The sequence below is a fragment of the Lepisma saccharinum genome, unplaced genomic scaffold, assembly GCF_977018435.1.
Source record: "Lepisma saccharinum unplaced genomic scaffold, izLepSacc3.1 HAP1_SCAFFOLD_457, whole genome shotgun sequence".
NCBI classification, from domain to species: domain Eukaryota; kingdom Metazoa; phylum Arthropoda; class Insecta; order Zygentoma; family Lepismatidae; genus Lepisma; species Lepisma saccharinum.
The window spans coordinates 58,871-72,716 of NW_028143152.1; the positions used below are offsets into that span (position 1 = coordinate 58,871).

The following is a 13,846-nucleotide window of genomic DNA, read 5'->3' on the forward strand; positions in this document are numbered from 1 at the left end:
GTACGTGCAGCACACAAACCAACCACTACCATAAGAATTGTAAAAAATAAACTTTTTTAATGGCTAAAAAGTAGGGATTAAAGTACCAAGTGGCAACATTGCGTGCGTAATGCTTCCCATTCGCTCCTCGGTAATTTCCTTCCTTTTCGATTGGCACAGGAACTGTCGAGCGATCGCTAGAGCGGGAAAGGTGATAGGTTGGGCGATTTAATAACCACAGCATCACAGTGAACAAAACACTCACAGTAGAAATGTCATGCATTCATTCTCAAATGATACTTCATCCTCGTCTCCAGTTAAAAGCCTAAGAAGAGTCCCAGACCACAGACAGCTGAGTGGAACAGTTCTGGGCATCAAGCTGTGACCGACAATGAACTGGTCCTACATCACAGAGGACACCTGTGCTTGTGCAAGAAGGGCGTAACGAACTGCTGTGAAGAACTCGGCTGCCACACACCCCCTACTTGCTGGACGTGTCTTCAAAATGTGACATTTGATTTTCATTGCACTGAATACGTCTTACATGAAAAAAAAAAAGTACTTCCACATAGAGTGTACCAGTAGTCTTATGAGGAAAGATTCTTTCCACGACTGTACACGGAAGTTACAGTAACGTTTTCAATACTCTACCGTTAAAATTTAACATTCTATCTTTAACTTTACAAAAACAGGACACAGCCGTTTTTTATTTAAATTTGAATATGTTATCATGAATAAATATAGATAATGACCATAAATTGAAGTTGCATGTGCAATACATAGTTTTAAAAACAGAATCATTGACATTACATTAATTAGGTTAACAATGTATTGGTCATTAATACTTAAAGAACAGTCATGATCTTGTTTTTTTACGTTAGTGGATGGCAGCTGAAATTGACCATCAAAACTGCAATTAACTTCTTACCGTGTACTAGACCTTCTTTGTGTATACGAGCGCTATTTTTCAATACATCCTTACTTTCCTTGCTATTTCTTTCAAATTCTAGTTTATATTTTTGCCTAACATTATAGCTGGAGACAACACAAATCGGCGACAAACGTAAACTCATAAAATTACATGTCCAACAATTCAACTGTTAAACAATAGAAGTAATTGTTACTAAGCTACTGTTTTCTTTAGCAATGTATGATTTGTAGGTAAAATGGAGTTTCCAGATGTGAAGGCAAATCTCTAAATCTTGTACATTTACGGTAATTATTGTTTTTTAAATATATACTTACGGTAACTGTTTTGTTGTAGGAATATGAATAGTTGAGAACTAAAAGTGGTAAACGTTGTAAGTGCCAAAAGCGAAAGTGTTGGGAAATTGCAAAAAACTGTTTTTCCACATATCTGGTACTTAAAACGTTTACGATTTTCACTCACCCTCAACCTGAAACCTGTTTTGGTACCTGAAATAATAATTTTTTTTCCAATTTATTGTTAGAGAATTTGAGTAACCTTGGCACTTCCATCGCTCACCAATCAGCCCGCAGGGACGTTTACACTAGCGACCTCTTTACACGCCCTTTTGAACTACTTAGAGGGCTACCAGCCACTTTTCACGTTTACCACATTATAAAGCATGGCACATTTGACAGTTTAACGTGGAAAAACGGTGTTTGAATTTTTTTGGCACTTACATCGTTTACCAATTTTAGTCTTCAGTTCTGATTTCTTTTAGACAATTAGTAGTAAATTAGTGAAGCGCAATTATATACAAAACAATGTATTTAAGTGCACTAGAGTAAAGAGCAAATAGGGCTGCAGACCTTCAGAAATCGTTTCTTATCTTTTTGATTTTTAAGTGTTATAATCTCCACACAATAGGAAACAGTTAAAATTACATACACGCCAGTTTAGAGCTACCTTGAACTCAGAATGAACTCTAAGCAGCACTGCCACCTAGCGGCAGTATGTCCGAACTCTGTTACAGTTACATCTCCTTAATTTTAAGAGTATCTAGTTACAATTAGAATTCCTAAACAAAAGTAACTGTTACTCGTAAGGCAGGTAGAAGTAAGGTGTTCCTTCCAAACACTGGCAAATAGAAATACATCATTCCATTAACTTTGTAATGCAACCTCAACAGAACAAGAACTGGCTGAAGCAAGGAAAGGACATCATTTACAAGTACATACAATTACTTTCTTGTTTCAGCACACAGGTGTACCACTCAGGGGATCAAAGAGAGTACAGTTCAATTTATATCTGAAGAGGTACGCAGGTGTGAAGTACTTTACGGATGTTAAGGATACGTTATTTCCGCTTGTGTGGATTGACGAGGTGAGTAAACAAAATGGAACTTAAGAACATTTTTTTTTCTTTAGCCTGCTTAAGTAATTAAGGAGTGAGGTATTTGGCATTTATAGTACTCGATATGGGCGACTAGAAAAACAGAATGTCATTACAATACAATACATAGTAAAAATAACAAACACATGATAGTATATAATGATAACACAATACTGTTTGACACTCTAGTTTTGTTACTTTACTTCGGCCACTTTTGATAATCGCGAAGATGAGAATGAGTGATGATATGAAAAACATTTATGTCCAGGCCGGGATTTGGACCCATGACCTCCTAGCGTTGTAGCACGCAGAGAAAATCACTCTGCAACGGAGGTCGGCTTATTTTATACTGTGTTTTAAACTTAAACTGCGAGTATAGTTTTAGTCCTAATCGGAACTCCACTTTACTTCAAATAAAGCTCCGAGAAATACGTTCTCCGTCTGACAACTATATGTCAAGTAAACGCGGAGTCCAGTAAATCGTCCCTTCAAATCTTTCCCACCAATGGCGTACTTGTCAAGTCCACGCGGAGTAAATGAGATGTTGCCAATTCAGTTTCTTTATAGATTTTTGAACACAATGTTTCGGTTGCGTTATCTTTGCTAGGTTGTGTTATCGTGTTGTGCTATTTCTTATACAATGTGGAGACCTTGGGAGTAAAACGTCACAATGAATGAATTGATGTCTAAATACTGCAGTTAAAAGTGACAACAGATCTTCTCAGAACAACAGAGGCTGACTCGAAAGCAGATACGCGTCCGTTCGGCTTTCTCTCGAGCTGTGTCAAAGGCACCGGACTGGCGCTAGGTGTTAAGCTAGGTGTTACCTGCAGGGTTGTTAAAGATCCAGGAATATTAAATAAATTCAATTCCGGTCCAGGAGAGAAAATCAGCAAGCGTAAATGGGTTCTGGACCGTAAAGAACCTTTTTATCTGTAAAGTATTTCAATTTGGTCCAGGAACCTTTATTCCGGATCAATTTAAATACGGTCGAGGAACCTTTTTTCTGAATGAATTTTAATACGGTCCAGGAACCTTTTTTCCAGAATGAATTTCAATTCGGTCCAGGAAGCTTTTTCCCGCATCAATTTAAATACGGTCCAGGAACCCTTTTTTCAGGAACAATTAAAACCCTGGTTACCTGCAGAGTTTTAGACATACATCCATTCATTCACTGTGACGTTATACTCCCAAGGTCTCCACATTGTTTAAGAAATAGCCCAACACAATTCCACAACAAGAAATCTCAAATGTTATCAATAAATAACTGTTACGTGTTCCTTTCTTTCTTGCAGGGGGTGAATCTTAGCGACGAACTTGTTGACATGTTGGACGACATGCTGATATCCAAGCTTAAAATCTTGGAAGGAGTCAAGTGGGCCCTGATAGCCGTGGGAGTTGTACTGGTTGTTGTAGGTTTGGGACTGTATATCTGGGACTGTAAGAAAGTGAAGACCGTTTGAAACAACCACGAACGTAGCTTGCGGTTGTCGAAATCGATGGAGGGAGGACAGTAAGACTGGATTCATGATATATTACCCCCACGCACAGCCATTGCTAAAAGCCCACATTTTTCTATGCAACCATGACATTGTAGCTGATAGAAGAAGATGGGCATACGTAGTTTTCTCGTTTCACTGCTTTGTTACACACAAGAAATATATATTTTTTTACTGACGTTCTTTAGTATTTACATTATTGAAAATATTGTATTGTCATATTTGGAAAAGTTGTTATACTGCGCACATGTATTCCTTCTATTTTTTTCAAAAACGAATAAAAATATTGAATATTTTATTTTCGTTGTTTAAGTTCATACCAGTTCCATATTCAAAGGAGACTTCAGACCGAAGCGACACGAGCAACTTCAGTCTACAAATAAGGATTCACCGTGCATGCGCGAACAACAAACCGAATCAGCAATATGCACGCTATTGAGAAAACGGTCAAGTCCGAGCGACACGTGCAGCTTGTTGTTCCTTCCGTACATAAGGTTGCATTTACAGAGTCTGTATTTTAAGTAATGAGAATATTTTTTTTCTGCCGCGACTAGACGTCAGAGCGCGCTGGGACCGATTGGAGTCGGTAGTGGGGGGTGTGACCTTGAAAGCGCTCCAAGCGGCATTTGCCTGCTGGCGTCCGTTGAGGCATGATCACGCGTGGCGTGGACGTCTGCAAAGTAGTGTGTGCAAGAGCAAAATGCAGCAAAGCATGGAACAGCGGTACGCGATCAAATTTTGTGTGCGCCTTGGAAAATCTGGTGCAGCAACGCTGGAAATGATTCGGCAAGCGTACGGCATTGACAGTTTATCACAAGCGCAAGTGTTTCGGTGGCACAAAATGTTCAAAGAAGGCCGGGAGAGCGTGGAGGACGAACCCCGCGCAGGACGCCCGTCAACCGCACGAACCAGAGACAACGAACAACGTGTGCGAGATTTGCTGGCACACTCCGCAGTCGCCTCGACCAAAAAAGGCGCGCATGTCCAAGTCCAGAATCAAAGCATTGCTGATTGTGTTTTTCGACAAGAAAGGTGTGGTCCACGCGGAATGTGTGCCTGCAGGAATGAGAGTCAATGGCTCCTTCTACGTGGGGGTGTTAAAAAGGTTGAAGAGACGGGTCAACCGAGTGCGACCAGAAATTGCCGCCGATTGGAAGCTCCATCATGACAATGCGCCATGTCACACGTGCTTCGTGGTTAGAGAGTTCCTGACGAAATCTGGCATCACAACGATTCCTCAGCCTCCCTACAGCCCCGACCTTGCCCCTGCAGATTATTTCCTCTTTCCCAGAGTGAAAACAGCCCTCAAAGGACACCACCACGGAACCCTGGATGCGGTCAAAGCGGCTTGCACGCGTGCTCTGAAGGCTGTTCCAGTTGCTGACTTTCAGGGAGCGTACGACGCGTGGAAAACTCGCCTGCAGAAGTGTGTTGATGCTCAAGGGGCATACTTTGAAGACTACTAAAGGTTTGTAGCGGTATCTGTAATAAATTTTGTTTTCTGGATTTATTCTCATTACTTAAAATACAGACCCTGTATTTATGAAGGTTCGTGTCCAAGTAAGACGTGTCGCCTGTTGTTTTGGTCAGAAAGCCCTAGGTTTAAGCCCATTGAAATGTCATCGAAAAAAAATTGTTATCTTAGTGATCATCACTTTGGAATTTAAATTTTATAAAAATTACACTAAATGCACGGCCATGAAATTAGGGGGATGGCATAAGTTCGCGCTGTTGTCACGTCGGAGCACAACCCAATGTGTTGGGAGTTTTGAGGGAATAAAAGATCTCGTTGTACAAAAGTAGACTTATGGCCGCATGCACCATCGCCGATTATTTCGAAGTTCAGATGAACGAGATCAATTTTAATCCACTCTAAATGAACTTGGTTTAAAGATTTGCATTGCATTACATTGCAGAAAAACGACGTTCACGAGATTCCGTTCAAATGAACCGAGATTAATTTGTAAGGCTATACCTGATTGGTTGGCTAAAACAAATGACAATCAAGAACCCCACCGAGTAGCGTGATGTGTTAAAGTATCAACGTGTAGGAGAAGAAAGTAATTCGGGCCGCAAACTTATCTGAATTTGAGAAATGTACTGATCAACCTTGTCGACGAGTACAAGGATGTAGTATGGTGTAAGGAAATAATAATCTTAAAAAAGAACTGACGGCACAAGACAAAAGGATAAGGAGAAAGCATGGAACCTTCTCCTAAGGGACTTCAATGCCTTACGAAATGCAATCGCGAGAGAACAGCGTACGCTGAACCTCGCCCGCTCAATAAAGATATATTATTATTATTATTACTGTATTGTGGTAAGTATTTGAATTTTCCATTTCTTAATTATTATATATTTATATTGTCGAGTCGTGTAACTAGCCAGTAACATGTATTTTCGTAAATTTATACAATCATATTTCCAACACCATGTAGCAATATCGTAACATTGCTCTGTTCTAATTTACCTTGCACTTGCACATGTTTTGTGTTCTGGGATAGAAAAGTTTTGAATCGTCTTCGTGCAATGGAATTTTCCAGTGATCCTTTCCCGATCCGAGTTTAAAATTTGATCTTTGTTCGTGCACACGGCCATCAGTCTTTGAAATCTGCGGCCTCTATAGTCCAGGCGCATTTGTAATTCAATGGGTTTTTGAATGAAGGGAATATAATGCGTTGCTAGTGTGGTACACAATCATGTACTACCAGGTGTTTTGCCCGCAAATGTGGCATATGGCCTGTGTAACGTCATAAATCCAATATGGTTCCCGCTTCATGCACTAACAAAGAAAATCGATCATAACTCCTGTAAGAGTGGATTTTGGCAAATTTTTATAGAGACATAGCTATTTTGTTCAGAATTAAAAAAAGAAACAAACTTAATGGTTAATGTTATGGAGATATATCCAGTGAAACTATTTCGCGCCCTTTTCTGCAAGGATTCTAAGCGTTATTTACACTTTACTTGTCATTCTAGCATATAAAGGGGAAAAAGTACTGCCTGTGATACTTTGTTGATGCTTACTATTGTGGCGTATGGCCTGTGTGACGTCATACATCCAAGATGGCTCCCTCTTCAGACATTAACAAAAAAAAAGATCATATCTCCTTAACAACTTTAGGAGTAATTTTGACCATTTGTAAGTTTGTTGGGTTTTTGCACGAAGGAAAGATGCCTTCATTTGTAGGCATGCAATCATGTATTACTACAGGTGTTTTGCTGTGCCACAGTCATTTCCAGGCTTTGGCGACGGTTCCAAGAAACAGTAGATGTTCATGGTAGGTCAGAGCAAGGTTGTCAACGAGTAACAACGCCACAACAAGGCCAATATCTGGCTTTAACTGCACGACGAAACCTGACGATGCCTGTAAGACAACTGTCCTCAGAGCTTGCAGCAGCATCAGGGATTAGAGTTTCTCTCGCCAAACTGTGTACCAGAGACTTAGGACAGCTGGTCCCTATGCCAGATGTCCCACTTGATCCAGTGCACAGAAGGGCCCGTTTACAGTGGAGCCAGTATCATCGAAATTGGACGTGCTCTTCACAGATCAGTCAATATCCAGTTTCCCGTCGCACATTAATCTGGAAAGAACCTCGATCACGATTTAATCCAAGGAAATATCATGGAAAGGGATCAGTTTGGTGGAGGAGGAATACTGGTATGGGAAGACATCGTGCTCAATGGACGTACGGAGCTGCATGACTTTGCTGGAGGTACTCTTACTGCCCAGAGTAACTTTTCAGAGGCACAGTCGACCCAGACATCATCTTCATGGATTATGAGATAGATCATAATACATGTGCGCATCGAACCAAATGGGTGGATGACTTTCCTGAAGGTGAAGAAATGCACCGCATGGACTGGCCACCGAGGTCTCCACACATAAATCCTCTAGTGTCTTAAGGAGACGAGTTAGCTCGCGATCTTCCATCAAGGATATTTCCAGAGCTCCGCACTGCTCTTCGTGGGGAATGGATCTATCTGCCCGTAGAGTTCTTGAACCACCTTGTAAATAGCATGCTAAGTCATTGCAAGGCTGCAAAACTATTTTAATTGAAAAAGTAATCTTACATTTTCTTTTTTTCCCTTTTTCCTTTGTGTTTTTGCACTAAAAACAATTGTTAATTTCATGTATTCTACTCTATTGTATACCATACAACGTTTTGATTAATTTTCACTGTTTTATGCAGTTCTGACACTTCATTAATAAAACATTTTCTCATATCTTAGTCATGTTTAACTTTTGGATACTACTGTAGTTATAAAAATTGTAAAAATAGTTTTTCTCTTTATAATTATTAACAGAAAATGCCTATGGAAAAATCTGATAAACGAACTCTAAATCAGGATATGGACAGCATTTTATGTGCAGAAACTCCAAGGTGGTCATCTTGGATTTCGGATGTCATGTATGATCTCTTGACACATTTTCCAGCAAAAACACCTGTAGTAATACATGATTGCATGCCTCCATACACATGTCTTCCCTTCGTGCAAAAACTCAACAAACTTACAAATGGTCAAAATGACTCCTAAAGATGTTAAGGAGATTCGTCGTTTTTGCTTGTTAATGTCTGCAGAGGCAGCCATCCTGGATGTATGACGTCACACAGGTATACGCCACAATAGTAGGCATCAACAAAATATCACAGGTAGTCATTTTTCCCCTTTATATACCAGATCGTCAAGTAAAGTCAGGGCCGGATTAAGGTGGGTGCTATTGATGCTGCAGCATTAGGCCCATTCCTGAAATAGGTCCAGATGAAAACAGACGAGAATTTTCCGAAAGCTGAACAATTTTCCTTTGCTATATTAACATGAAAATAAATTTTAGAATTAAAATTGGAGCCCCAATTTCGGACGCGTAGACACAGCGTTACGTATTATACAGTTACTATTATTCTTTGCTCTGTGACGTAACTATAACGTCGTTGTTTTTATTGTTCACCGAAGATTTCAAGTTAATGCTGTCAATTTTACGTTAAACAGTTTACTTAGTAATTTAGCTGCGTTCTTTGCAATATCTTGGCGATTGTTGCCACTTTATTATTGTTCGGTAAGTGCGACGTAGTAAATTTTTCACCTTGAAAGTTAGTTGTACAGATAAAATCTACAGTAGCCTATTTCATTGTTAGATTTTGACCTGACCTCTTATATAGTGATATTGTTCGTACTGTTTTGCGCACGCTTACTATCGCGTCTCAACTCAGTGGGTGGGATAAAGCGAAAAAGAAAAAGAAACAAGCAACAGAACAAGAAAAGCTTTTGGCGAAAATTCCAAAATTGAGTTCATACTTCGGAGTACGAACATCTTCGTCTCTATCGCCTGCGTCGGATGCGATTGCGAGTTCTAGTGCTTCTGAAGGCCAGGCCAAGCAAGATGAACCTGTCGAGGCAAGAGAGAATAAAGAGCGGGAAAGTTCAGGGGAGAGAGAAGAGGTGAAAGGAGACGCTATCGCCGAAGCACTAGCGCCGACGCTGGAGGATTTCACCAATGATTTGGGACAGTAGGGTGAAATAAACGATTACACTCGAGAATATTGGGTCAAGAAAGGTCGAAAAGACTGCCAACACACTGAATCGAAGTTTGAAGAAAGTGCCAGACGATACCCAGGCGAGTCTTTCCAATGTCGATGCACAAAGACTTTCTTCGGCGAAAAATCCTATAGACAATGGTTGTGCTACTCGCCTTCCACAGGAAAGATGTTGTGCTTTGCATGCAAATTGTTCGGCGGCAGTGCTGTTCAAGCGACCAAGTTCGTTTCTGGCGGTTTTGACAACTGGAGGGCAAGCGAATCCAGAATAAAAATGCATGAAAGCAGCGATGGTCATCGCGAGGATATGTTGTCCTTTGCGAGCCGACAGGGGGAAGCCGGTCGTTTTGACTACCTAGCTGCCAAACAGCTCGAGGAAGAGCGGTGTTACTGGCTCCAGATTGTGAAGCGGCTCATCGACACACTGATATTCCTAGCTGAGCGTGGTCTTGCTATAAGGGGCGCGGATGAGATCATAGGTTCCGCTCATAATGGTAACTACCTTGGCATCATTGAGCTGTTTGCGAAGTATGATACTCTGATGGCTAGAGAAACTATGCCAACCGCGGGAAAGGTCACGTTTCCTATTTGTCATCCACAATATGCGATGAACTGGCGAAGCTCATGGGACGAAAGGTCCAGGACACCATCCTGAAAGAAGCCAAGGAGGCGAAGTATTTCTCTATCTCCATTGACTCAACAGCTGACGTATCACACCTCGATCAGCTAACGATTGTTATCCAGTACGTTCTGCCCCATGGTCCAGTAGAACAGTTTCTGACATTCACGCCTTTGATGAGATACACGGCGGAGCAGATGGCTAGCATGCTTCTGAACTTTCTGAAGGAAAAAGACTTGGATATTATTAACTGCGTTGAACATATCAGGACGGTACAATGTCCAGGCAATTGTGAAGCGAGAATGTAAATTCACCGCTTTTATTCCATGCTTCAACCACAGCCTAAACCTGGTAGAAGATCAGGCTGTTGAAAGCTGCAGTGGCTGTACCCGTTTTTTTTTAAAAAAAAATTGTCAATGGACTATATGCTTTCCTGTCTGACTCAACATATCGCTGGCAGCAAGTAAAGAATCGCTGCAGGCTGACGCTCAAGGGCTTGCCTGGAACACGATGGTGTGAACGTGCAGATGCTGTCAAAGCGCTGCTAGAAGGGTGGAAGAGTATTCAGGAAGTCCTGGATGAGCTTTCGGCAGGTAAGGAGCAGAGGCAGATACTAGAAACCAGAGCGCGGGATTTTCATGCAGGATGAACGAACTTGAGACAGGAGTTATGGCGACTGCCTGGAACTACGAGATCCTTGGCTGTCTCAACAGTACGTAAATTATCCTCCAAAATCCAACAGTCAACCTGAATACGGCAACTGGCTTGATGGCATCACTGGTCGACAGGGTTCAGTTTGCACGGGATAGATTTGACGTGTATGAGCAGATGGCGACCGAAAAGGTTCAACACGGAGAATACAAAGATGAGCAGCGTCGAGGCCGTAAGCGAAAGCGAATGCCTGATCTCAGCCAAAGGGAAACGTTCAAAACTCAGACGTATCTGGTCATGATCGACAGTCTAACTGAACTGGAAAAGCAGATGAAGGCATATGACGATATTTGTAAAACATTCGGATTTCTCTCGGAGAAGTTGAGCATTGAGCAGATCGAGGACAAAGCAACGAATCTCGTTTCCTCGTATCCAGATGACTTGGAAGACACACTGGCGGCTGAGCTGGTACAGTTTGCTGCATGCGCACTCAGAAACTGGTGACTGTGAACGAATCAGCAGAGCTTACCATGTGGGGCGTTGAATCTTTCTCAGACATTTCCAAAGATCAAGATTGCGTTGCGCTTCTATCTGTGCATGATGGTGTCCAATTCCTCCAGCGAACGGAGCTTCTCAAAGTTGGGAATAGTCAAAGGAGATCCGCGGTCTTCAATGGGGCAGGAAAGGCTAAGCATTTTGGCGCTTATGAGCATTGAGCATGAGCTGCTGCGCAGCCTTGACTTCACTGACACGATGGAAGAATTCGCGCTTGCTTAAGGCTCGAAAAACAATATAAGTAAGCAGCACTAGCGCACCTCTCATAATCATTTCATGGTACATTATCATAATCACAGAAATAATAATAAAAACAACAAAAAACAGGAAAAACATTAAAACAGAGAAACAAAATATATACAGGGTGTACCAAAAGTCCCATTACCCCGCCCCCTCTCGGAATTGTAGACAAACCTACAAAATGTTATTTTAACAGCATACGTATAATGAGAGGATGGTATACCATTAAATCGGACCAATGACCACTATTTACTCCAGAGGATATGTGTGCACACCGCCATTTTCATGGCACAGTATTATTTGCGTCCTGGTGCGATGTGAAATCCTCTGTAACATAAGATGTCAGATCTGGATTTCGGGGTGGCCATTTTAAGAGAATTCCTCAATGATGTGTTCAGAGACAAACGGATTGGACGAGGATCGCCAAATTTACCAGCACCTTTAAAATGGCCATCCCGAAGTCCTAATCTGACATTTTGTGATAAGGCGCTATGGGGGCACATCAAACAGAAAGTCGCCCATAATCGTTATCAGACAACTGAGGAACTTCAAGAAGCTGTTCGCAGTGCGTTCGCTTCCTTCAAGTCAGCTACGTTACGGAGGATTTCACATCGCACCTGGAGGCGGAAAATACTGTGCCATGAAAATGGCGGTGTGCACACAGAGTAAATGGTGGCCATTGGTCTGATTTAATGGTATACCATCCTCTCAACATACGCATGCTATTCAAATAACATTTTGCAGGTTTGTCTACAATTCAAAGGGGGGGGGGTAATGGGACTTTTGGTACACCCTGTATATATTAATCATAGTATGTAAGTGCATCAGGCCGAATTTGCACTGCAGCATCAGGCCAAATTTTGTCTTAATATGGCCCTGAATAAAGTGTAAATAACCCTTAGAATGCTTGCAGAAAAGGGCACGAATAGTTTCACTGGATATATCTCCATAACATTCTGAGTAATAAAAAGAAAACTGTAAGAATCAATTTTGTTCCTTTTTCAATTCTGAATAAGAAATGTTTCTATAAAAGATTGTCAAAACCCACTCCTAAAGGAGTTATGATCGACTTTCTTTGTTAGTGCATGAAGCGGCAACCATCTTGGATTTATGACATTGCACAGGCCATATGTCACAATTGCGGTCAAAACACCTGGTAGTTCATGATTGTGTACCACACTAACAACGTATCACCGGTAGTCATATATTCCCTTCATTCTAAAACCCACGGATTATAGAAATATTGACATACGCCCCTCGACTATTCACGAACTTTCAATTCACAGGATCCACAGCTTTGTATCGAATGGAACTCGAAAGTGCCTCGGGGAGAGGTCGGTCTGAGGGTCGAACTAGGCAACGCAGCCCGGTTGACGTAGACACACACTGCGCGGGAACCAGCGACTTTTGTTCCGCTCTCGCATTGTTTTTCTCATATGTGGCACCAGAACAATTGTGTCCAGCCGCCTATTTTCTTGGCCGTGCGTTTTAGTATTATTGTTCTTATAAGTTCAAACAGAGCAGAGTCAATCCAATAATGAAATTGTGAAGCGGCTGGGACCCCGGACCTTCACCTGGAAAGAGGTTTCGACTGAAAAGAGAGAAGGAAAAAGCTTTGAAAAGGGATTTTAAAATAGATAGATATTTGAAATGTGCTGAAAGTATCAAAAATAACTGACAAACAATTATAACTAAAATTATATATATGATTGTCAGTAAGATAAGAGGCGGGAAGGGGAAGGCAGCTCACCTTGGGCTTCCATAAATATTTCCTCGGTCGTCTGATGCACTAAGAGTCAATAACATATTCATTGGCCACGTAGGAATCATTCACAATATTTTAAATAAAGAAATTAAAACGTGTTTCGAGTAAATGATACTGCAACATTACTTCTTCAAATTTCAAGTGTAGATCCACCATGCACTTTTCAAAATTATTTTACGCGAAACACTGACTGCTATACTAGCGGCAAAATTTCTGAAACCTCGAAAAATATGCGAACTACAGGCTTCCCCGTGACTGAAACTAGCCCAACTGTGGTGATCTACAGGCCTACACAATGTCGATTTGTGAATCCATAACGCCATATTTAAAGATTTAATGTAATGACGCTTACCGAGAGTTAATAAATCATTACATCCTTATGGTAGCGTCAAGGTAATCTGGCTTTCACCTTTCACCTACTCGCACATGAATCAACATAAAAATTTGACGACGACAAAGGCAAATTTACAACATGGATTCCGCCTCAAGCAGATGTTGTAAATGACTTATAGGTATCTCCATTGTCCTCGTTGTTGCTATGAGAAAAACAAATGTTTGGTTTTTATTTTATGGTTATGTCAAGCACAATATTTAGGAGAATGTCTTTCGATTTGATAAAGACTCAATAACGGTAAGTGTTATCGAATTTATAGTAGGCCATCTAAAAATTAACACCTCGAACTCATTACAGCGCATCGTCT

At 41.2% G+C, this 13,846-nt stretch overlaps 1 protein-coding gene across 1 annotated transcript in view; it reads left to right on the forward strand.

Annotated features, from left to right (window-relative positions):
• Positions 1-4,029, forward strand: part of LOC145982852 (sensory neuron membrane protein 2-like) — a 49,022-nt gene extending 44,993 nt beyond the window's left edge. The window contains exons 7-8 of the mRNA XM_083116214.1: positions 2,144-2,269; positions 3,574-4,029. Of these exons, the coding sequence (XP_082972340.1) occupies positions 2,144-2,269; positions 3,574-3,741 (294 nt within the window). The 3' untranslated portion in view covers positions 3,742-4,029. The remainder of the gene's footprint in view (positions 1-2,143; positions 2,270-3,573) is intronic.
• Positions 4,030-13,846: the final 9,817 nt, after the last annotated feature.